This window comes from Natator depressus, chromosome 9 (assembly GCF_965152275.1).
Source record: "Natator depressus isolate rNatDep1 chromosome 9, rNatDep2.hap1, whole genome shotgun sequence".
NCBI lineage: Eukaryota > Metazoa > Chordata > Testudines > Cheloniidae > Natator > Natator depressus.
Genome location: NC_134242.1, coordinates 90,776,721 through 90,801,516, shown reverse-complemented (window position 1 = coordinate 90,801,516; position 24,796 = coordinate 90,776,721). Strand labels below are relative to the sequence as shown.

General features: G+C 42.0%; 1 protein-coding gene across 3 annotated transcripts in view; it reads left to right on the top strand.

The window, feature by feature from the left end:
* The window catches only part of MAMLD1 (mastermind like domain containing 1), a 344,661-nt gene that overhangs the window by 294,380 nt on the left and 25,485 nt on the right, over positions 1-24,796 (top strand). For all 3 annotated transcript variants that reach the window (XM_074962616.1, XM_074962615.1, XM_074962614.1), the window contains exon 2: positions 10,784-12,466. In XM_074962616.1, the coding sequence (XP_074818717.1) occupies positions 10,841-12,466 (1,626 nt within the window). In that variant the 5' untranslated portion in view covers positions 10,784-10,840. The remainder of the gene's footprint in view (positions 1-10,783; positions 12,467-24,796) is intronic.

Genomic DNA, 24,796 nt, shown 5'->3' with positions numbered 1-24,796 from the left:
ACTCCTTTTCTTTTTGTGAATACAGACTAACACGGCTGTTACTCTGAAACCAATAAGAAGATAGGTATTTAGAAATTTGGTCACCCTTTCTAGTGCATTCAGAGAAACAGGGCTCCACAGCCAGCAAGCCAGAATCTTTAGCCTGATCCTGAATAAGTAATTTACAGTGTAGTTTTGACTGGCAGCCTGGGATGGACCACACTGAGAATGCCACACTCAGGCAGACTGTAAGAAACAGGGCAGACAATCCCCCAAACTGGTGGTTTATTCTATACTTAGATTCACCAAACCAATAACAAAGGAGCTTCTGTAGCACCATACTGGTTAACCAGAAGCCAAAGACAGTCTCCTTTATATTCCAGCCCCTTGGCTCTCATCCAGACACACAGGTCTAATATAGTGAGAGGTTACTGAAAACCCTATTCACCAGATTTAAGGTTCTTCCAATCCCAAAGGATCAGACACTTACCTCCCCCCATCCTGGTCAATATGTATTTCAGATCTTACTGAAATATCACGCTGTCAGCCAATTTAGTAAGCTAACTAAAGATTTTATTAATAAAAGAAAAGAAGAGGTGTATCGAATGGTTACAGAATCCTATACATACAAATGATTTTCAATGTTCATAGATCAGGATCATAGCAGTGATCATTCTGGCTTGCAAAAGTCTCTCTGATAACTTCCAAAAGATTGGCCAGTCCTCAGTCCATTGTTCAAAATACTCCGTTTAGTTGTAAATCCACAGTCCAGAGAAATGGAGCAGAAATGAGGAAAATAGAGATGTCTTGAGTGTCTTTTATATCTTCTGCCATGTGCATTGAAATTTACTGTCCCAAACAAGGCCACCGTGTATGGAAAGTTACTAAAAAAGGTGTAGTCCAAGGTCACATGTCCACATCACATGCCCTTATAGGCCTTGTTGAATCACAAGGGTGTCCTCAAGAAGAGCTATCTGGAGAGTTAATTTTTCTGAATGACCCGTCAAGCTTTGACTAGTCCATTCACAATGGGCTGTTGAGACTGGATGTAAACTACCTTGTGGATGTTACCCCAAGAACAAACACATTTGAGATACAAATACATAGCTTTGTATCTAAAGTTACAAATATTGGCTGATACGTGGATTTAACCTGAATAATCATACTTGACAGACTGTAACTTTTCCCTTGGTACCTTACATGATTTCTACTTTGTACAAGTTTTGTAGTAATTATATAATAATGGTATCAATAATAAATTGTCACCCATCTTTTATACAGCGTCACAATAATATGTTAATGTTTTATTGTAACTCTGCCTTAATAAAAACAAAACAGAAAACCTACAACTACCGTTGTCTATAGTAGGATTCTAGCACACAGTAAAAACAGACCTTTTTCCCTAGTGTAGATATGGCCCCCGTGGCTTCTCAGATTACTCTCTATTCAGAAGTTGGTATTTCTTCTTGGATGAACCCCTGTAATGTCAACTTTGGCCACCAGAATGCAATTGGGCCCACCGGAATGATATTCGGGGATATGCTAAGCCGGCATACCTCTTAACATGGTGACAGGTTCTTACCTAGCTGACTGTCATGGGCCCCTACTCCTTGAACATATCTGCAACTGAACATCTTGTCTGGTTTTTTCATTGTCCATGTGCCCTAAGGCAGCCAACCTTTCACCTGCAGGCTGTGCATCTTTTCGTTTGGGCAGAGTACTAAGTAACCACTGCCATTTTAAAAAATGTGAATGTATATCCTAACCACTTCATGGTAACTGTTCTTTGTCATAAAATGCCCAGTGGAATTCTTATCTTTATTTTTAATTGAGAGTTTTCATGGATTAGTAGATCATAAATCTACATCTGGATTGTGGAATTGTGAGTCATTGCAGAGGTGAAAATCCTTCCAATCTGTACGTTTACAACCCGGTAAAGAATTCAGTGAAGTTTATCTGTGTAAATGGAAAATTGGCAGTCTCGTTTTCACATTACACTGCTGCTTTTGTCTAAACAGATAGAAACATTTTGGGCTGATGTGCAGATAGCTCTCATCAAAGTTTGTTGAAGCCACAGAGACTGAAGTTTTTTGATGGCTGAGTGCTGCAAACAGTTTGCCACTGGCAAATGCATACCACGTCTAGTTTTGACAGTGTCTAGCATTTAAAAAAAAAAGAGAGAGAGATGCACTCCAGTCAGTTCAGTTAAGCAAATCATAGATTCTGATTTTACATTCAAAACCAAACCAACCAATCCCACAATCATGGTTTGCAGTGGTTCTTCAAAGAAAACCTGTGCTTTTAGCTTAAAATTCGCAATTCAGTGTATCAAAGTGTAGCTCTTCCATTCTGCTTAGCCTGAGTGGGGGTTACATGGCCTGTCCCTTCTTCTCAAAAGTTAAGCATGCTCCCTCTCACCATTATTCAGACATGTTATGTCTTCGGCAGCTAGTTGGTGACCTGAATTCCCTAGTTTTCTGAAGCACCCTTGTGCTGCCTAGAGAGCTTTTTGTGTAAAGCTCTCAGAATGCTGGAGAATGCTGATGGCTACTTAGAGAGTCTAACTTCCTTCCTGATGGTCGGCTGTATTTTAACAGCCGGGCTGTCTCCTGACTTTAACCAAAGGAACATAAATGTCCTAGAAAGAGGGATTTTTCAAAGAGGGACCCAACTCTCATTGAGTTTCAGTGAGAGCTGGGTGACTGACTCTCTTCAGCGCCTTTGAAAGACCCAACGGGTGTGTTCAATTGGTATTATCAAACCGAGAGAGGAAGGAATCTCCCTGTACTACTGTTCAGGGTGAGAGCAGAGGGAGTGAAGGCAAAAGAAAGTGAAATGGTTGCAAAAGAGGAGTCCAGTGTGGGCTGTGTCGAGGCTACAGTTCAAAATGGTGGCCTCCTCTCAAACTGCTCTTCCCCTCAAAGCAGGCTGTGTGGATGTTGAACTGCTAGCGTAGGTTGAATCGCTCCCAGTGGTAATCGGTGGAAGCTTTTGTTTCTACTCAGTTGTGTTTATTTGCAAAAAGTATCAAATCTGTGGCCGGCTAGGAGATCACGTTTGTCGTTGTGATGCAGGCCATGACTGCCCAGCTTCCTCGTAGAAGCAGGGATAGAACCCAGATTTTCCTTCCCAAGCACAAGTCTCTTACAGTTTTCGGCGAAAGGAAAATTACCTGTAGCTGTTAGCAGTGTAAGGACCATACACACGAGCAGTTCTGAGTCCACCCAGTAGGGGTAATGGTATACATGCACAGTCTGTGGCATAATTATATTCCTTGCCATGGTCAGGTGCCCGAGAGGAAGAAAATATGTTTGTAAAAAATTTGGAGAGCGAATGTCCTTGATATTTTGGAGAGCCTCTAACACGGCTTTAAGTGCCCAGCTGGGGGATCCCCAGCATTCGAAGGTGAGGGCTGCACTAGCTGGGCTAAAGAAGCAGCTCTTCTGGCTATCCCAGTGGAGACTTTTGTAAGGATTGAGGCCAGGCCTACTCTACAAAATTATTCTGGTGTAACTACATCGTTCAGGGGTGTGAAAAATCAACCCCCCTGAGCGACGCAGTTATACCGACCTAACCGCTTGTGTAGATAGCGTTATGTCGATGGGAGAGTTTCTCCCTCGGCAGGGCTACCTCCTCTTGGGGAGGTGGGTTAACGACGCTGATGGGAGGAGCTCTCCTGTCGGCAAAATAGCGTCTTCGCTAAAGCACTACAGCAGAGCATCTCCACAAGTCCTCCTTTTCTTTTTGCGAATACAGACTAACACGGCTGTTACTCTGAAACCTGTGCTGCTGTAGCTTTTTAAGCATAGACCTGCCCGGAGTCAAATACGAATGTGACCACGTGTTAATCATTCACTAGCAAAAGGTAAGAAATGGCAGTGCATTTGATAGGACATTTCTAATGTATCCCAAGTGATCTCAGTAGAAGTGTGTTTACTATTTCCTTACATACACAGGGCCACTTCCTTATGCTCCATGCATCTGCTCTTCCCATAGTCCCTCCAGTAAAAATGCAACAGTATTGACATTTCACGTCTTTCCTTTGTGTTTTTATGCCTGTCTGTTTGGGGGAAGGGGGCGGGGGTGGTTTTTATATAGTAACCAAAACTTTTTGGCAGGGGCATCAGGGGAAGAGGCGAATACCAGTGTGGAAGTTGGATAAGGCCCCACTGGAGCCAAGGATCAGGGATCCGCAATCCGTGTCTTGTGGTTGCCATAAATCAGGGCCTGAATCTGCAATGTGCTGTAAAAGCCAGTCAGAACTGTCTTACTCAACAGTAGGTTTAGTAGTTACATTTTTTCCTCCCTAATGATTATCTCTGCATAGTGTTGACCTAAATTAAGAATGTCTCCGTCATTGCTATAGCTTCAGTGTGTTTCTAATGGAAGGAGGGGTCTGATGGCAGCCAGGTTGGAAGAAATGAAGCCCCACTGAGTCCTGCATTTCAACCCAGTTAGCGCTTTTCTTTCAGGGTCTGGGGGGGCAGAGGAACAAGTGGTAGGGAATTAATGTAGGCTGCAGTAGGGGCGGGGAAGGTTGGCTTACATGGATAGCTCCTATTTTTAAAGAAAGAAATGAAGCTGAATGACTAGGCAGACAGGCAGGGAGGCTTATTCAATTAGACATTTTAACAAATGGAATCATGCTACCTGTCTCTCTTCTCAATCTGATTTCTCTGCTTCAGTGCTTACCGCTTGCACCTTTCAGCTCTCTCTGCTTTAGACAAAGCTCTTCAGGGCCTTCCTCTCTGTGTTTTGGAAAGTGCCTGGCACAGGGTGGGAATTACCATAATCAAAATACTAATGAACTATGTAAGGTTGCCAATTCTGGTCGGACATATTCCTGGAGGTTTCATCACATGACATAATATTTAATTAAAGATTAATCTTTAATTCCTGGAAACTCCAGGACAAACCTGGAGGGTTGGCATCCCTAAATATATGAAAGTGCCGTGCAAAGAGACTGCAGATCCCACTATGGTGACACTCCACCTTGGTGTGAGCGACCTCCATTATCCATCGCTTCGATCTGCCCCACATCCATTTAAACTAGGTGTAGCCCACCAGGCTCCCGATAAAAGGCCAGTGCAGCCCTCAGTTGGTTTAAGATGGGTGCCCTGATCTTGAGCTGGTGCAGGGAAAGTCTGGCTGTGTCTCACTGAATCTGCCTTTCATTCCTTGCGCCACTGAGACTGAAGCGTGTGCGTGCACCCGGACACACAGACAGAGAATTGTTTCTCTACTCACAGGTTGTATGTGGCAGATTAGATACTTATAACCATAGCTGTAAAGCTTACTTGGAAGGAGTAGTGTAAACAGTTATTTATTCTCGTTATACTACCATTATGAGCTAGCAGTGCTACTTGTTTGTAACTTTCAGCCTTTCCCAGAAATGCAGCCTTCTCATTCTGAGATAAAAGTAAAACTGGGACAGTGTCATAGTCTCGTTTTTAAAAGCAGACCAGAGATAATGGAGACTTCATAGTTTAATTTGGCAAAAATCAGAAGGGCTGCCTTTGCTTCCCAAATGTTTCTTAAGAGGCTATCATGTGCACTCTAATGCATTTTAATGAATTTTCACAAGGTCACATGAGAGCACATTGGTCGCTTGTCTGTTAGTCCTTGTTTGTGTGTATGAATGAAGCTTTTACAGAATTAGCCGTGTACAGTAGTCAATCAGCGCAATTATGTATATACATGCATTCATTGCCAAATAGAGCTTGCCTGCATAATAGCCAGCACAGAATGGGGCAGAACACGTTTTGATTGCTATTCTGATTTATTTGTTGCCAGATAATGAAAAGCAATCTCAAAATGATCTCAAAGGAAACGGGGAGCGAGTTGTAGTAAAACAACCCTTTCCCCTAGGAGGAGCCAATACCAGGCAAGGGAAGCTGGCAGTAAGGCTAGTGAAGAAAGAGTATGAGAAGGACATGTATGCACCCCCAAGAAGTCTTGGTCTGGAGATGCCCCATAATAACTTGATTGATAAGGGCCTGCAATGAGCAGCTGATTGAATTGGTTCACCCAGGGGCTCCTGGATATGGACGTCCTAGCACAGCCGTGATGATCTGCTGCCACTGCAATCAGATTAGCTAAACTAGCAAGTGTCTCTGTAACGTGAAACTGAATTTCTCTCCCCTGTACTTGTCAGAACTGCCACAGCAGCATGTTAATGTACTGTATTTTCCAGTGAAAGCATTCAAATGGGATTTAGGGAGTTGGGGAGAAAAATCTAGCAGGCTCATAGCAGAGATACCAAGGTGGCATAGTGTGTACTGTAAATGAGTAATGAATCATGTGTGCTTGAGCATGGAATACTTAAGCATACCTTTATATAATATAATATCAAATCCAATGAGCAATTTCCACACCTAGCTGATAACGAATTAGGAAGTGCCCGGTATAATATTGCCATCTTTTATTTGCTTGGGATGCTTCACAGGTGGTATTTTAACCTTGCAGATATGGGGCAGTATTCAGACCTGTCATAAGCGAATACAACCCTGCTGAATTCAGTGGAATTACACCCACTTACACCAGTGGCGAATTTGGCCCTGTGCGTTTTATGGGCACTAGCTGCAAATACTCACCATGAAAGTGAAATGCCAAGATCTTTTGCATATTAAAAAAAAATCCTGTAGACATTTTATTATACTAAAAAGCAGTTTTTAAAAGCTCAGGTACTACTGGGTACCTTGAGACTTAGAGGCAGATTTGCAAGGGGTCAGAACTCAGTTGGGGGTGGATTTTCAAATGATCTTAGCTCTGATTTAGGAATCTATATAAGGTCTTGCTTATCAACAGAACTCTGCACCCAGCAAATTCCGTCGGGACACTTATGGCTGGATTTGCCACAAGAGTTCAGCACCCAGCATGCTGAAAGGTTTTAAAAATTCCCTGTGGATGCTGAGCCCTTCTGAAAATTCTGGCCTTAGTCTATGGAGTCCTGTTTCTAGTAATTCAAGGGGGTAATGGGGTTTTCCTATTCTCTTCACACTTGCTCCCCAGTGCAACAATTAAGTGGCTTTTCTAAGTGTTCTGAAAGCCGAAATTCTGCGCAGTAAACTCAAGAGCCAGGACAGACATGCCAGTAATTCAGTTGGCCATGTATGGGAGACACCCCTCAGTTTTCCTGCCCAAGGTTTCCTGGGGTGCTGCTTGGGATCACAATGTGTTTATTTTGGAGGTTGGGAAGGAAGTAATGGAAAGTTCTCTAAATGTGTGTCTTTAGATTTACGCAGCTGTGCCTTACTGACATGTCTTGGAGAGCGTGGGCAACATCTATTCAAACATACCACTTCAGCCCATTTTTATCAGAGCAAGAAAGGGGGCACTTCAGATAAACAAAAAACAAACACCTGATCTCCCACCCAGCAGCCCATCCATCATCAGACCTAGGGCTTGTGCCGTTTTCTAATGATCACCAGACTTAAGCTGTGTCAGGTCAGTGGAATAAGCAAATGACAATCTATAATCCTTCGTTGAGCATGCTCTGCCAGAAACCCCCAGATGCTTGCATCTACACACTTTAAAGTGCTATAGCTGTCACTGGGTGTGGCAAGGAGAGAAGTTGTCTCTCTCACAGTCAGGAATCAAACTTCATAGGTTTCTATAGACCAAAGTCAGAAGACAACAGGAATCCAGTACAGTTGTCGAATAACTGGTGTGTGTTCCTTTTAATTAACACATTTAACAAGCAGGTGCTCATATTCTGCACCAACTCTAACTTCCAAGTGGTTTTCAGGTGCAGCCCATATAGAGCCCATTGAAGTAATGCAGTTGGGAGGTCACAAAGTCATGGATCACTGTAATAAGGCCCATATCTGAGAGAATGAAAAAGGCTTTCTTGGCCCTAGGCCCCAAATGTTGCTTTTATAGGCAAAGGGTACACCAACTCCATCCAAAACATGGGCAGGAACTACCCCTACCATACTCCCTGATATTCCCCTTTACCCCCAAACCCTGGAGCATTACCACCTGATTGATCCTCTGCCATCTCACTTTCCTCCAAATCTCTCTGAACTGCACACTGAGAAAGTGGAGGTATCGCACCATCTAGATTTGATGATAATCATAAGCCTTGTTCACAAATGGACGATACTACAGGCCCCATTAACAAGCACCTTCCTCCCCAGCCATTGAAATGGAGAGATGACAAAATAAAGTCTCTGGAACCCAGCATGAGCAATCCCTTGGGAGCAGATGTGGAGTTGCACAAAACCTACCCTCTAGCTCCTCCCTGAGAGAAAAAAGCAGCCAATGCAAAGCTATTCACTTAACCTGGGACCCAATGCATGTTAACATGCATTATGGTCAGAGTGAGCAAAAGGTGCTGAAGGATCTAAGAGATTCTTCAGGGACACCTGAACTTTGTCTGTTGCTTCTCTATGTTAGGACTCAGTGCTGAGGTTAAAATTGGGGATACGCTTACAAGGGTCATTTCAAAGTTGGCAGTCTCCTTGACATGGCTTCTAAGGAGAGAAAATATAATTTTCAGGAAGCAGGACCAACTGTTTAATTGGGGCCATGCTTCTGAAAGGGGCCATGGCATGCTGCAGTGGATGACCATCTACATTTGTAGAGCACTGATGTGTGTGCTTAATATTGCATAATGGGGAATATTCGTCTACTGCTGACATGCAGGGATCTGCACCAGTGGGGAAGAGAAGACTCACTTTTGTTTGTCCTTTTGGATTTTAAGCTCTTTGGGGAGTGATTGTCTTTTACTAGATGGAGGTACAGTGCCCACCATAGTGGGGTTGGCTGGGGCCTTTAGGTGCCACCATAATATAAATAAGACATAACAATAAAGTAAACTAGAGTGGGAGTTTTTGTTGATAAACCTGGGTGCAGTTTGGTCATGACATTGGGGTTAATGCTTATATTCTTGCAAAAGTGCTGTGAGATTGCTTTAATAACCATGAATGATTGAGAGGACCTGATTGTTTTAGAGCTCCCTCAGAAGAAGAGATGCCTGTTTGAAAGATTTGTTTTATTTCTGTCTGAGTGCCCTGCACACATGTTACCAACTGAATAATAGAGCTGTAGAAACTGTACAGTTACATTTGCTTCTCACACTACACCACTGCATGCTTCTACGGCCTTGTCTGCACTAGCAAAGGCGGCAAATCGCTCTATTAGCAAACCCTCCAAGTGGAGACATGGCTGATACATGGAAGTTCTTGCCAGCGTAGCTTATATCAGTTCCCCAAACAAACAAACTAACCAGGCAAGAGGACTCTTTGCCTCGTATAACTGTGTCTAGAGTAGGGCTTTTGCTGGCATAGCTACATTGGTTAGTGGTTTGATTTTTATTTTATTTATATATCTATTTATTTCCCCCCTACGCTCCTAACCAGCGTAGCTAGGCCGGCAAAGTGTGCTGCATTGTGGAATATGTGGGTGGGAACTGCAGAGCGCATCAGAGTGTTGCGATCTCACTGCCCTGTGTGGTCAACGATGGCGCCAGCTAGCTACCTTTTAGTTTGCGCAAGCAGCAGCCATTGCAACACTTTGGTGCGCTCTGCAATGCCCAACCGTGTAGTCCACACTGCAGCACAGTGTCGACATACATTAACGAGTAGACCAGGCCTGGAAGAGGCTTGCAATTTTTGTATTATCTTTAAAAAATTTAAGAGGCAACTATGGCTTTTTTATTATTTGCCTGTTGGTATTTAGGTAACTTCCAAATGCAATATCTCTCTCTTGATAAATAACGTACTTGTAATGCCTTTAAATTGAAGCAGCGGTGTTAATGACTGATTAATCCTATGACCCACAGGCCCTGGATATTAAAGTGAGGACCACAGATAATTACATTTAGAAAAGACTGGCGTGTCATGTCAATGGAGCATTAAAGAGCCATTGTTTTCAGCTTCACTTTCTTTACATAAAGTATGAAGTGTGATCATATTTGTCAAGGTTACTGGATTTTTAATTCAACATTTAGTGAGCATCGAGTTTTTCATGTGCCTTTTTGTATTTTACAAACCCTGTAGGTTTTGTGAAGGAGCGGCAGTCCTTCATATCACAGAATCATTGAATATCAGGGTTGGAAGGGACCTCAGGAGGTCATCTAGTCCAACCCCCTGCTCAAAGCAGGACCAACCCCCAACTAAATCATCCCAGCCACGGCTTTGTCAAGCCTGACCTTAAGCAAAGTTGGGGCTAGAGTGGATTTATAAGAAACCGAAATTAAGATTTTAGCTGCTGTTTGGTGTTTGAAGTCTGAAACATCTGTGGCTGGGGAGCTTGAAAGATCAAAATTTGTTTAGATATTTAAGGGTTGTTTTGCTTTGTTTAGAAAGTATGCTGATTATGTCACATGCCGTGTGTTTAAAGAATGTAAAATAGTTTAGCTGTCTCAGGTCTGAACTTAATACCCATTGTTGGCAGTGGGTCACCAACTTTAATCCATGATTCTATTCAACTCTACCATTGTTTAGACAAAAAAATAGTTTCCATAAAAATGTTGGCATGTGTGTTATGCAGGGAGCATAATGTCTTCATTGAAATGGTACCAGAAAGTATTTTTTAAAATTCTATTATTCACAAGACAGACAATATTTTACAGTTTTAACATCCAGTTTAAGACTAACATGTCAAATTTAGCACTTGTCTGACTGGATGCAACTCTGTTGACTTCAGTACAGTTGCGTCCACTTAAATCCTGGCTGACTTTGTCCCAATCGGTCTGTTTTTTCATTGTAAGTTTTTAATTTTCAATATTGCTCTGTCTCAGTATTTCACCTTGCAACTTTCGAATGTGGTATAAGGCCAATAACATGTCCTTTTCTTGCAGTTACAGGGATCCATTAAGAGAAAACTGGAAGATGACAGCTCCCCTGCTTCCAGTGGCATGCCCGATGTCATTTTCCCAAGCGACAATAAGAGACTCTGTCTTGATGATGTAACTCTATCTATGGGCCAAGAGACCAATCCCAATGTGTCATGTCCAGATATGCAGAACTCTCCATTCTCTACCAATCACAGCACTTCTTCCATGGGAGTAGCTGGTCATTCAGTGCTACTTGAAAACAATCACATGAATGGCAGTGGCATTGGTTCTCCATTTTCGGTACCACCCAACACAGAAATAGGACAGAAAGGGACAATAGGTGGACAGAATAATGTTGCTCACTATGATGAGAAAGGAAACAATATGCAGTCTGTGGACCAGGAACTGCAAGATCTGTTAGAAGAGCTGACAAAAATGCCTGATCCTTCTCCTAATGAGCTGGATCTTGAGAAGATCTTGGGAAGCAAGACCGAAGAGCCGCTTGGTCTGAGCCACCCACAGTCGAGCATAAGCACCACACCAAAGTCCTCTCCGCAGACATCTCACTTGGAGAACCACATTGCGAACAAAGATTTTTCTCCAGGTTGCAATCCAACAAGTGGAGGATCACCCCAAATGAGGCCTTCATCTGCTGGGGCTAATTATCCGGTTCCTCCCCCAAACAAAGCTGTTGCATCACCCATCTCTTCGGCAGCACAGAATAAGAACCAGGCACAGTCTATTCTGCCAGTACCCTTGCCCAACATGCCTACATCTAACTGGCATGCACAGCAACTAAAGCAGCTGGCAGCAAGCAAACAAGTGTCTACTACTAAACAGCAAGTACAGGCTCCCAACTGGCCAACCATGTCCACTCCAGGTCTTTCTCCGCCTTACAGGCCGGGATCATCCCCCCTCCATCAACCTTTCAGCCCGCAAAATGTCATGGTGTCTGGCATGGCTTCTAATAGTTTACCAGGAAACAATATTCAAAGTCCTCAAAACACTCTGCTTTCAAGCATGGCTTCCAGTAACAACCCGTCCAGCGGGCCCTCCCCACCATATGGGTCAGAGAAGCTTTCCAGTCCAGCGCTTAACCAGCAGCCTTTCAGCCCCCAGAATTCCATACTATCCAATATGACTTCAACCAGCCTCCCAACCAACAATATTAAAAGTCCACAGAACAATCTGGTTTCCAGCATGGCCTCCACGAATACTGGACCCTCCCCACCTTACAGGCCAGAAAAACTGTCAAGCCCAGCTCTGCACCAGCAGCCATTTAGTCCTCAAAATACATTAATTCCTAACATCACTCCCACCAGCAATCCCACCAGTATGCAAAGCTCTCTTTTTAAATTGATGACTACAAACCAGTCCAAAAACATGAACATAATTATGCAGCAGCCATCTAATGGCTTGCAGAATGAGAGTCCTGTTCCCCAAGACCAGTTTTCTTTCAATAACACCAAACCACTGTCTCATTTTGCATCGGAGTCAACTACTCCAAAGATGTCACCCATGACTGCCAATCCCGGGCAGCAATCCCTTATTCACTATCTCCAGCAACAGCAGCAAGCTCCGGCCACACAACAGTCTCCACAGACTAATAATACCCCGTTTATCGAGCAACATCTTCGACAACTGATGCAGCCACCTCGGATGCAGAGACACATGCAGCCTGCTGCTTTGCCATCTCAACCCAGACAGGTTAGAACATTTTCTTCTATATTAAACAGGTTACATTAAAACACTGATGTTTTTGTTGGGGTTTTTTTCCCCCTACCTCTCTGCTTCAAATATAGCATCACTAAGCCCTTTGGCTATGTGCATAGGCATAATGGTAACAACATTCTGGGGTTCTTGGTAGTAATTGTATTTATTTCTTCACTCTGTAGTTCCATCACACACATCCCAGCTGTTTCCCCTAGCTGAGTGGATAGTTTCACACTATTGTACAACGAATGTCTCAGACCATTTACATCTCTTTTTAAGAGAATAGTTTTGCTCTTCTAGTTAGCTTATTTTGGTAGCTGTGAAGATATTCACATGATGGATTTGCCATCATCTTTCACTGTCTGTTAAAAGAATTTTTAATACTCTGAACCAGATTCCACCCCAAGTTACACCTCTGAAGCCAGGTAGGCTCAGGTGGGATGGAAAGTGATGCCAGAATATGGCCCCTGTATGTTTAACAATGCAGCACTTGAGTATCCAGGAGAGACTTGAAATACCTGTTACCAAAACTCACCAAAAAATGACCTCCTTTTGGTGAGTGCCTACCCTTCCCTAGGTAGATCTGGACTATGTGTTGAGTGGACAAAGGACAGCAGCTGTTAGGGGTTAGAAATGCCATTCATTCCTCTCGAGTAACCTTTGCTGCTGAGTGACGTCTGTCCATATCCTACGTGACCTGAGAGATGTTCGTTGTGACCAAGAGCCTTTGACAAAGGGAGAGCTAAAGGAATGGGGTTCGTTCTGTGGGTGCAGGCTCAAGGGAAACAAAGTGGTTAAAATAAAAATGCAACCTCACAGCCACAATTAACTATGTTGCTAACCAGAAGCAAAACTCTGGCAATAGAATCTGTTGGGCTGCGTTATTGAGCACAGTGGACTCTGACCAGACACCAACTGGCGTGGAATCTAATCACTTATCATTGGCCTGCACTCAGAAGAGCGGAGGATGGTCTCTGAGGTGCTGTTGCGTTTAGCTGAGGAATGACAGACAAAATTGAGGGTTTCTTTGTTCTTCACTGTACCACGGTCAGCTTTCAAACTTCCAGCATGTGCCAGCGGTTCCCACACAATAGTATCTTAGCTACCATAGCTTTTTCCTGTACTAAGAATAAGAAATAAGGTAGCTGTTGGTAAATGTCAGCTTCTTAATGGTAACTAAATGTAGCTCCTTTCCACAGTGGCCATTCTAGGTCTGACTCACCCTTTTCCAAATAAGTGTGCTCTTGATAGCCCCTTATTATGATGAATCTGCTTCAAACAGGCTGGTGGGAAGGGCTGAAACTCACTGACGCTGCTTATCCAAACATATGTATCATATACCACCAGGCACTTCAGGGGTTGATTAGGCATTAAAACAGAAAAAACAGGCTATAGATGTAAGGCCCTGATCCAGCAAAGCACTTAGGCACATGCATAATTTAAGAATGTGAGTAGGGTGACCAGATGTCCCGGTTTTATAGGGACAGTCCCGTTATTTGGGGCTTTGTCTTATGTAGGCACTTATTACCCTCCACCCCGTCCCGATTTTTCACATTTGCTGTCTGTTCACCCCACATCTAAATCCCATTGTCTTCAGTGGGACTAGTCGTCCTCTTAAAAGTTAAGCATACAGTGAAGTTGTTTGCTGTATCACGGGCTAAGAGTGTTTTTCCCCCTGCTCCTGAGGACCGTGGTGCCCCGATTTTCCCTGCTTTGCATTCTGTCACAAACGTTTTGAGCTCCGACATCACTGGAGTAATAGTAATAGGATGAAATTTAATAGTGAGAAGTGTAAGGTTATGCATTTAGGGATTAATAAGAATTTTAGTTATAAGCTGGGGACGCATCAATTAGAAGTAACAGAGGAGGAGAAGGACCTTGGAGTATTGGTTGATCACAGGATGACTATGAGCGCCAATGTGATATGGCTGTGCAAAAAGCTAATGCGGTCTTGGGATGCATCAGGAGAGGTATTTCCAGTAGGGATAAGGAGGTTTTAGTACCGTTATACAAGGCACTGGTGAGACCTCACCTGGAATACTGTGTGCAGTTCTGGTCTCCCATGTTTAAGAAGGATGAATTCAAACTGGAACAGGTACAGAGAAGGGCTACTAGGATGATCCGAGGAATGGAAAACCTGTCTTATGAAAGGAGACTCAAGGAGCTTGGCTTGTTTAGCCTAACTAAAAGAAGGTTGAGGGGAGATATGATTACTCTCTATAAATATATCAAAGGGATAAATACCGGCGAGGGAGAGGAATTATTTAAGCTCAATACCAATGTGGACACAAGAACAAATGGATATAAACTCATCGTCGGGAAGTTTAGACTTGAAATTAGATAAAGGTTTCTAACCATCAGAGGGGTGAAGTTTTGAAATAGCCTTCCAAGGGAAGCAGTGGGGGCAAAAGATCTATCTGGCTTTAAGATTAAACTCAATAAGTTTATGGAGGAGATGGTATGATGGGATAACATGATTTTGGTAATTAATTGAGCTTTAAATATTCATGGTAAATAGGCCTAATGGCCTGTGATGGGATGTTAGATGGGGTGGGATCTGAGTTATCCAGGAAAGGATTTTCTGTAGTATCTGGCTGGTGAATCTTGCCCATATGCTCAGGGTATAGCTGATCGCCATATTTGGGATCGGGAAGGAATTTTCCTCCAGGGCAGATTGGAAGAGGCCCTGGAGGTTTTTCACCTTCCTCTGTAGCATGGGGCATGGGTCACTTGCTGGAGGATTCTCTGCTCCTTGAAGTCTTTAAACCATGATTTGAGGACTTCAATAGCTCAGACATAGGTGAGGTTTTTCAGGAGTGGGTGGGTGAGATTCTATGGCCTGCGTTGTGCAAGAAGTCAGACTAGATGATCATAATGGTCCCTTCTGACCTTAATATCTGTGAATCTATGAATCACTGATTTATTCTTTTTAGCCAAAAAAACCTGGAAAAGATGTGCTTTGGAGATTGTCTTTAACTGGTCAGTGGCTCCTTTTCAGGCATCTTTCTTCATGCTCGGCCTGTGCTGCATTTCTAGCCCCTGCCCGCCTAGAGCGAGCGAGCGTATAATTTGGGGGCTATTAGTAAAGATCAAGGACAGTTGAGACAGCGATTACAGGTGGTGATTATTTCACATGTCCACGTCAGTTAGGGAAGGTCACAGTGCCTTACTGATTTTATAAGGTAAGACTTATTACATTAATTATATCTAAACTACACTGCTTCTCCAGGTTTTATAGCTTGTTAAGCTGCTTGTGATCAATGGTGAGTGTTGAAGATCAGGATATTTGCCCTAGGTTTTAATAACTTTGACAATTTTTAATTAAAAAAATGGCCCCGTATGCAAAATTATAAAAAATACCATAGAGAGAGCATATTCTAGACACATGAAACATCAGAATTCCAGTATACTTAAATTTCTTTGACTATTAGTACTTAACTTTTGCTGTTTTGTATACAATTATTTTTTCAATTGGGTCAAAAGTACTGATGTTGAGATTTTATTCATAATCCCGATTTCACACCAGGTTTATGCCTGTGTAATTCAGTGGATTTCAGTGGAGTTATTCCAATACACCGATGTAGCTGAGAGCAGAATCGGGCCCTTTATAGTTTATTACCACCACCTCTCCATCACAACCAGAAACAAATAGAACTATTCAAACACAGATCGATCGTTGCATTAAAGGACAACAAGTAAAAGATCAGGAAGGGGAGGCGAATAGCTTCTCCATCTTTAAAAGTAGTAACTGTTAATGGAGAACAATATGGAGAAATATGTTAAGAGGAAATTAACATAGTACCCTGGAATGTTGTTTGGTGTTTTGAAATCATCCCCCTACTCTGTGCATGCGTGTGTTTGTATATGTGACTAAAATTTATAAAGAGAAGGCATAGTGCTTTCTTCTTTTGAGCAAGAGATGCGGCTTTGTACAGAAGAAGGAGGAGAGAATGGCTGGTGGCCAGTTGGAGGAAGAACAATAAAGCATGAAACTGGATCTTTGCAGCGGGCAGAGCAGCATGGGGAATGGAGCAGCTGCTGTGACATAGACTCAAAGTGTGAGCTGCGTTGTTGTTGTTGTTACACGTTAAAGAGAAGACTCTGCATTCCAAAAGCTGGAGTAACCTACTGATGTCTCGCAGCTATATGGTTTTTTTGTACTTCAGAGATTAAAATATATCATGTAGCTTAGTCAGACTGTTTTCAAAATCGCATAGTGCCTGGACAATTGGTAAATCTGATAATGTCTAATCTTCTCTCATCTGAAGTGCTGTGTCTTCATTGTTGAGCATTGACGGATATTGATTTGGTCACTGACAGTTTGCATTTTGTGATATTGGAAAGCCTGGTACTGCTAGCATTGGTCGTGTAGATTATATTCAAGTTTCTATTTTGCTCATGTAGTATAGATCCATGCAGAGTGAAATTACGCACACCAATTTGGATTCATAAATTTACACTACAGAGAAGGACATGAAAGGCCAAATTGTCAGAAGTGGTCTCCAAAAATATCATGCACACTTTTCCACACTTAGGAGATTCTGTGGTCTCAAAGGTTTGTCAGGTTTTGGACATGTGGCAGGTTGGAAAGGAGAGCACAAACTGCATTTGCCCAGATAGACCGGATAGCTGTGCATCGCTCTGATTTGCATGCAGTGCAGTTTGCACTTGCAGATCTGCATTCTTGCATGTCAAAAATGTAGTGCCTGATTCTCCTCTGATGTAATATTGCCTTCAGTGGAATTACTCTTGATTCCCATTGGCGTGAGAAGAGAACTGCGTCCTTGAATGAGGAAATGAAGGTCCCCAGAAGGTTAAAGGTGGGCAAATGAGCACACCGCAATGTTAGTGGCTGAGTTCAGGTTGCTTTGAAAGGAGCAGGTTGGGACACTTTCAGTCTTCTTGGGCCCAAATTTGACATGTAGTAAAACTGTGTAGAACATGGTAAGAGACTGGCATCTAGATTGTGTAAGTATCTTAAAAACAAAATACCATTTCACTGATTGTTTTGCAGAGGATATAAATAATAAATCGCCATCCTTTGGGTGTGACACACTGCACATTCCTGAGCTCCCCTTGCTCTGCGGCAGCCAAACATGCTATTCCTAGAGCTCTGTGCATTCCTGCTGACATGTGGGATAGCTGTACAGAGAGGAGTCAACAAAAGGTATGTTGGCTTCAGCTCTGTTGCCAAAACCATGGGAGGGAAGAATGGAGAGGAGCAAAAATCAGCCGGAAAACAATTCTATTTATAGGATGAATGGTCAGACTTGCATTTTGCTATTGAGTGGTGCATGGAGAAGAGTAAGAAAGGGATGAAGCAGACTGAAATGAAGAGTGCAAAAATACTAAAGGGGCTTGACTGTATTTCTTTAGCTGAGGGGAAAGCTAGGAATACGGTGTCTGAGTTGGCAGCATAAATTATAGCTAGCGAAGCAGAATGAAAACCCGTCAACTAGATTATTTAAGGTGTTTTTCTTTTTTTGCATTTGAGCTAATGTTTTGTTTCTGAGCCTAAGCTCTTGCATTTAGAAACAAACCTGAAGAAGAAATTTGCAGTTCTAAGAGTACACTAACCCAGTGCTTTGGTGTTAAAGGTGCCCTGTTATAGTCTCCATCACATTATATTCATTTACCTTTTATCTATATAGGCATAAACATTTGAATACCCTGGGACCGAGTCTCCCAGTGCCATGCACCATGGTGGTCATTTACACCAGTGGAAAGTCAGCCTATAGTGGGTGCAAAATGGTAATATTCTGGCTGGGTAGCTGCTCTGGTGTAAATGGATAAGCATTCTGAAAAGCAGTGGAGAATCAGGATCCTTGAATCTAAGCACGTCCAAATCTTGTTGTGACTTTAGGGGAAAATACCCCGTTTTAAACGCCCAGATGTTGCATGGAGACGTGTCTAGCAGAGAGAGCGTCCAAGCTGTCCTGCATGAATAAACCTTTAGTTGATCAGACCAAAAACTGCTGGCCATATTTCATCTGTGTCTTCTGGGAACATTTTTGAAAAGTGTCAGATTTAGTTTCTTCAGTGCCACTTAGAAAGAAGTTCCAATTGGGTTTTGTTTTGGGTTTGTTTGGGGGGTTGGGTTTTTTTTGATGGTTAGAAAAGTGTTTTTGTTTTTTAATATTACTTCTTTACTAGTACCGTGGAGAAGAAGAACGGATTTGATTTCAAAGGGTATTGCTAGTGATAGTACAATGCCGAGCCCAGGCCTTTGAGGGTGTGGAGAGCTTCTAAAGGCAAAGCAACAAGCCCTTCAGCTAATTAAGTGCCTTTGAATGGTGAATAAAGGATGCTGGTGATGAATCAGGATTACAGAAAGCAATAAGTCTGAGCCTGGAGTTTGACCTCGCCACATACTTTCCTCACAGATGTGAAAATATCTGCTTGAATGGTCATTTCTGCTTTTACATTTATTTGTGCAATTGGAATTGTTTTTCTCAATCTTGTAGGGTGCTTTTTTCCCCTCCTTTCAGCAGTCTCAAAGGAGCCCTCACGAAACTGTTATAGATTGGTCCTTTTTTTCCCCCAAGGCAAATGTTAAAAACATTTTAGAAACTCAGAGATAAACTCTTCAAAACCTGTGGTGGACTTGGCCACTTAATGTCCAGTGAGAGGGTCCCGCAGTTAATGCAACAATTCGAAATGCAAGAGTTAGGAATTTAATTGCAAAGACTAGTTTTAATTTAAATCAGATTTATTTTTATATAATTATTTTCCTTTACGTGTTTAAAGTGTGGGCACCCTTCTCTTGTACCAGAGTTTTCTGGATTTCGGGGTATGTCTGCATTGTAAAATGAGCCTTTGTAGTCAAATCTTTAAACTTCTTTGGTTTGTGGATCTGACAATATCTTAAAAACTCTTCATAGTGCATCAGCCTCAGAGGAACAATCCATGCAGGACAGTAGTTACCAATAAACCATCTCCTGCTGTAAATGGAAGACCAGAAACTAAATTAACTTTACCACCCCATCCCGTCATCACCCCCTTATTTTTTTTCTGAAAATTGCTAGGAAGCTCTGTCAAAGCGGAAACTCTTTCCTTGATCCATCACGCTCTCACCTTCTTAAATTTATTTTCCCCTTAACAATACAGAACAAGTCCATGCCAGCAGCACAGTTCGTTCAGCACTTATGGCATGAGCAACCCTGCAAAAATAAATGAGTGTGTTCACTCAAGCTGCAGAAATAGAAAAGAATCTTAGGGTTTATAGTAAAGAGGGGTGCCTGGGGGGATATTACGCAAAATATCTTTCTTGCCTCTTCCCCACATGACAAGATGAGGATGTATAAAATGCGTGCACATTCATACACGTTGTATTTTAAAATTGCTGTTGGAGGTGTGGGCTGCATCTGTCCGAGGGGGAGCGTAAGCCAGTAATTGAAAGAGATTCAGAAACAAGCCTGGAATTTTACCCTAACACTCTGTCTTTAATTAACTTCCTTGTACCTAGGAATTGAAGCACATGGGATGTGCTACAGCTTTGTACCACAAATGTTCATAGACCCCAGCAATACTACAGTACTTGCATGGTGAGCAGAGGACATTGCACATCATGCAAAGTTCTCTGCCTTAGCACTGAAATAAAGCTTGCTTTTGTGGTTTTAAGTCAGTCCCTTCGTGTTGCTTTAAGCGACAAATGCGCTGTTGTTTCTCTTTGTTTAACAGTAGTAGAAGGGGAAGCGGGGGGAAACCCTCCCTCAAATGTGTAAGGAAAGTGACATGATCATGTTAAAAAGTGTCTCATTAGCTTTAAGTGGAGCCAGATTCTGCCACCCTTTCTCGCACGTAGTAATACCCTACTCTCCAGGACGCCCCATTGACTTCAGTGGGGATGCACCTCAAGTAACGGTATCAGACTCTTGCCCACGGAGTGTGCATGTGGGTGGGTTGTTGTTTTTTTTAGTTTCTTACCAAAAAGACTTTCGGAGCAAGAGCCCATCCTGTAAACCTTGATGAGTAACTTTTCCTTCCATGAACCCCATTGAGTAAAACGGCAGTACTTGCAAGTACAGTTACAGGACTGGGCCCGAACTACAGATTTTCATTTAAAACATTTTTAAGCCTTTATTGGCACAAAAAGCATCTGACCATAGAAACCTTTCATAGGTTCATAGATTCCCAGGCCAGAAGGGACCATTGTGGTGGTCTAGTCTGACCTATGGCCTGTGCTCTACAGGAGAACTTCTCCACAATAATTCCTAGAGCGGATCTTTAAGAAAAACATCCAATCTTCATTTGAAAATTGCCAGTGATGGAGCATGTACCATGACCCTTGTAAATTGTTCCAATGGTTAATTGCCCTTTCTGATAAAAATGTACACCTTATTTCCTGTATGAATTTGTTTTCTACTTCCAGCCATTGAATTGTCTTTTATACCTTTCTCTGCTAAATTTAAAAGCCCTTGTTTGAATATTTGTTCCCAATGTAGGTACTTATAAACTGCGATCTAGTCACCCTTTAAACCTTCCCTTTGTTAAGCTAAATAGATTGAGTCTATCACTCCAAGGCAGGTTTTCTAATCCTTTAATCATACTTATGGCTCTTCCCTGAACCCTCTCCAATTTTACAACACCCTTCTTGAATTGTGGACACCAGAACTGGACACAGTATTCCTTCAACAGTTGCACCAGTGCCAAATACAGAGGTAAAAAAGGTCTCTGCTTGTACTCAAGAAAGATTCCCCTGTTTATGACAGGTTTCAGAGTAACAGCCGTGTTAGTCTGTATTCGCAAAAAGAAAAGGAGCATGAAGTGAGCTGTAGCTCACGAAAGCTCATGCTCAAATAAATTGGTTAGTTGCTAAGGTGCCACAAGTCCTCCTTTCCCCTGTTTATGCATCCTAGCATCACATTAGCTCTTTTGGCTGCAGCATCACACTGGGAACTCACATTCAGCTGATTTTCCACCATGACCCCCAAATCTTTTTCAAAGTCCCTGCTTCCCAGGGTAGAGTCCCCCAAACCTGTAAGTATGACCTGAATTGTTCCTAGATGTATACATTTCTATTTTGCTATATTAAAACACACATTTTTCGCTTGCATCCAGCTTACCAAGTGATCCAGGTCATTCTGTATCAATATCCTGTCCTTTTCATTATTTACCACTCTCACAATTTTTGTCATCTGCAAACTTTACATTTTATTCTTCTGGGTCATTGATAAAAATGTTAACTAGCATAGAGCCAGAAACAGATCTGTATGGGCTCCCACTAGAAACATGTCTGCTCAATAATAATTTCTCATCTTACAATTACATTTTGAGACCAGTTTAATTTATAAACAACTGAACAAAGGTTGGTAACTTTTTCTTGACTGTGCCCTTATCTTCGAAGGGACTTAAACACTCTGAACATTTGAGTTTCAAATGGGAATACAGAGGGATCCTTTCTCATTAGTTAGTGCCTAGAGGGCATCACAATGAAGTTATCTGAATGCAGAGTCTGCCTGCGTCTCATTTATAAAAAGACCATGAATAGTGATTTAGCCGATGGCCAAGGGATGCTACTTGTGTTTTCACTTGTAAGTTCATACAACCATAACTCCCATATTAAAAAGGTGTGTATGTGTGTGTTGTACTCATGAATGCCAAGGAGCATTTTCCATTACCCTAATGTGGGCCTGATCCCATTTTCCTCCCATACTGAAAACTCTCATTGACTTCACTACCTCTAACCTCCGATTCTTGCCATATTTGAGGAAGATTTTTTTTTTAAATACAGGCAAAGGATTTCCAAAAGTGACTAGTGATTTTTGGAGAGCCCTAAAGGGGCCTGATTGTCAGAAAACTTCAGTGTGTCTCACCTTGGGCACCCAAAATCATGAGTCACTTTTGAAAATCCTTTGCCAAAGTATTTTGAAAACATGATTTATATGGTCATAGTGATTACTCAGACCCCACCCTCTGCTATGTGTCTGTTTTACAAGGCAAAAATATTTAAAGAAAGAACCAAAAGCTGATGTCACATAAACAGGGGGGAAAAATCGTTTTGAGGGTTGGTAAACTGTGTGACTGAAATATGAAGGCAGGTTTGGAGGGTGGGGGAAATACAGTCAGCTACTTGGTCAGTCTGGTTATGCCACTTCGGTAGTTTTTGGCCTCGGTGAAAGAAGTACTGAACAACAACAACAACAAAAGTGCAAACCTGTTCTTTTTCAGATGCAATACCTAGAAATAACTTTCCTGGTAAAATGAACTCAGTTTCTTTCTTTCTCTTTTTCTCTGGGCATTTTGGAGAAATTTCAGTGCGTGGGTGGGGGAAAACATACAAGTGGCTGTAAACAGGAACTGATATTGTCTCTGCTTCTGAATGGGAAGAGAACTGAACTGGCTTCATTGGTTTCTCTCGTACATCTGTGTATCTGGAAACACTGGGATGATTCAGAGTTTGCTGATTAATACAGGAGCAAGCAAAATGGTGCGAATTAACTGCCATTACAGATCTGCTCTGTGTGGCAAATATGCCCCTGGAACAAATGCTCGTCTATGAAAATGGCTTAGAGAAAAAGGTAAAGGGTCTTAAATACAAATTAGGCGCAGTTGCTTCAAAGCTGTTAACGTTAATGTGAGAAAGCGAGACACTATTACGAGCTGCCTTCAATAATTCTGCCCATTTAGGAAGCAAATCAGCCTGCTCTCTTTGGCTTTGCAATATTTCTGTTTCAAGTACTTAGGTCTGTTTCAAGTATCATACACTAATCACTGATAGAAATTCACAATCAAAATGTAGCAGCCTCTTAGGACTCTGAAGGCTAATCACTCTAGGACATGTACATGCTGAAGTTTAATTTTTTATGCTGTATTCAGGGGGAACATATGACCATATTGCTATGTCATTCTAACAATGTCTCTTGGCCATTTAAAAAATATTAGGCCTGTCCTACCATTTAACTGTTTGAGGTCCAAGTGCAGGACATTTAAAAAAAAAAAAGTGGGTTGAATTTCTTTAGCATAGCTAGTATTATCTATAAAATCCAGTGCCATGCGTTAACATTTCTGATGCCAATGATTACCAGGGATGAAAATGAGACACTAAAGACAGAAAAAAACCTGATGAATAGAGGGTAGGTAGTTATTTTTACTGTTTACATTGCAGTATTCCCTAAAAGGTCCGAGTCAGGATCAGGAGCCCCCCACTTGTACAAATGTATCTGAGATGGTCCCTGCCTGAAGGCTTTACTGTTGAAGGCTGTGATCCTGCAAAGACTTGAGAACATGCTTAACTTCACACACTGGGAGTAGTCCCATGACTTCGACAGGACTACTCAGATGTGTAAAGTTAATCACATGTGTAAGTCTTCACAGGATCAAGGTCTAAACTGACGAAAGGGTAGAGAAAAGGGATGCAGCAGAGTGATGATTGGCAAATGTCATATTAGTCCAATGATTTTTTTTTTAATGGTATGAACTTTGATGTAGTGTTTCACATCAGTTCCAACGTGGCTTTTAATAGCCTTTTTTATGCAAGTTTAAGAATTATTCTTTAAATTTCTGTGACTTTGAGCACGTTCACAGTGTAGTTTGTTTCACTGATTATTTTTATTCCATAGGGGGTTGGGTTTCAGGGAGAATCAGGCATAAAGGAGATAAAACCTTCCCTTTGCAAAGGTGGCGAGGGGTGGCAGGGCGGCTGACCCTCATCTGCCATTTCATCTACAACAGTGACAACAGCAAATGAGAAGAAACCCTTAAAAGGCTCTTTTTGGAATCGCAGCCCCCTAATGTTAATACTTTTCTTCCATTTCCAGAAAGGTTAGGACGTACTATCAGGGGACAGCATTAATATCCCCAACATAAACAAATCAATTTTAGTTGGTACTTAAAGACTGAGGACTTCTGGGAGCCTCGCCTTGAATACTGAGTGTGTTGAATTCTAATATTTCCTGTTGGCTAACACAATATTAAGTATATACTCTTGCTCTCTGATTTACAAGGCACTTACATTTGGATAGGGTATTTTCCCCTACCATGACTATAGTGGGGTTTGTTTTCAACAGTGAATGATCTTAAATCTATTCTTTTTATTTCACACGGCTGTTTTTGTGATCCTTTCTTTGTTAAATCAGCATACGTTCCTTTTTTAAATAACTTTATTCAGTTTTCTGTTGGGAAATGTGGTGTTTAACAGAAAAATTGCATAACAAGGATGAGTTACTTTTTTTGCCCCCTTTTCCCAAGAGATGTCCCGTGACTTCCTCTATTACTCCATTAATCGCTATAGCTCAAAATTCATTCTGATCAAAGGAGCAGAATGAGGTTGAAAAGTGCAGATTCTGGCAATTGACTTGACTGTTTAGATTCCCTGCTGAGCTC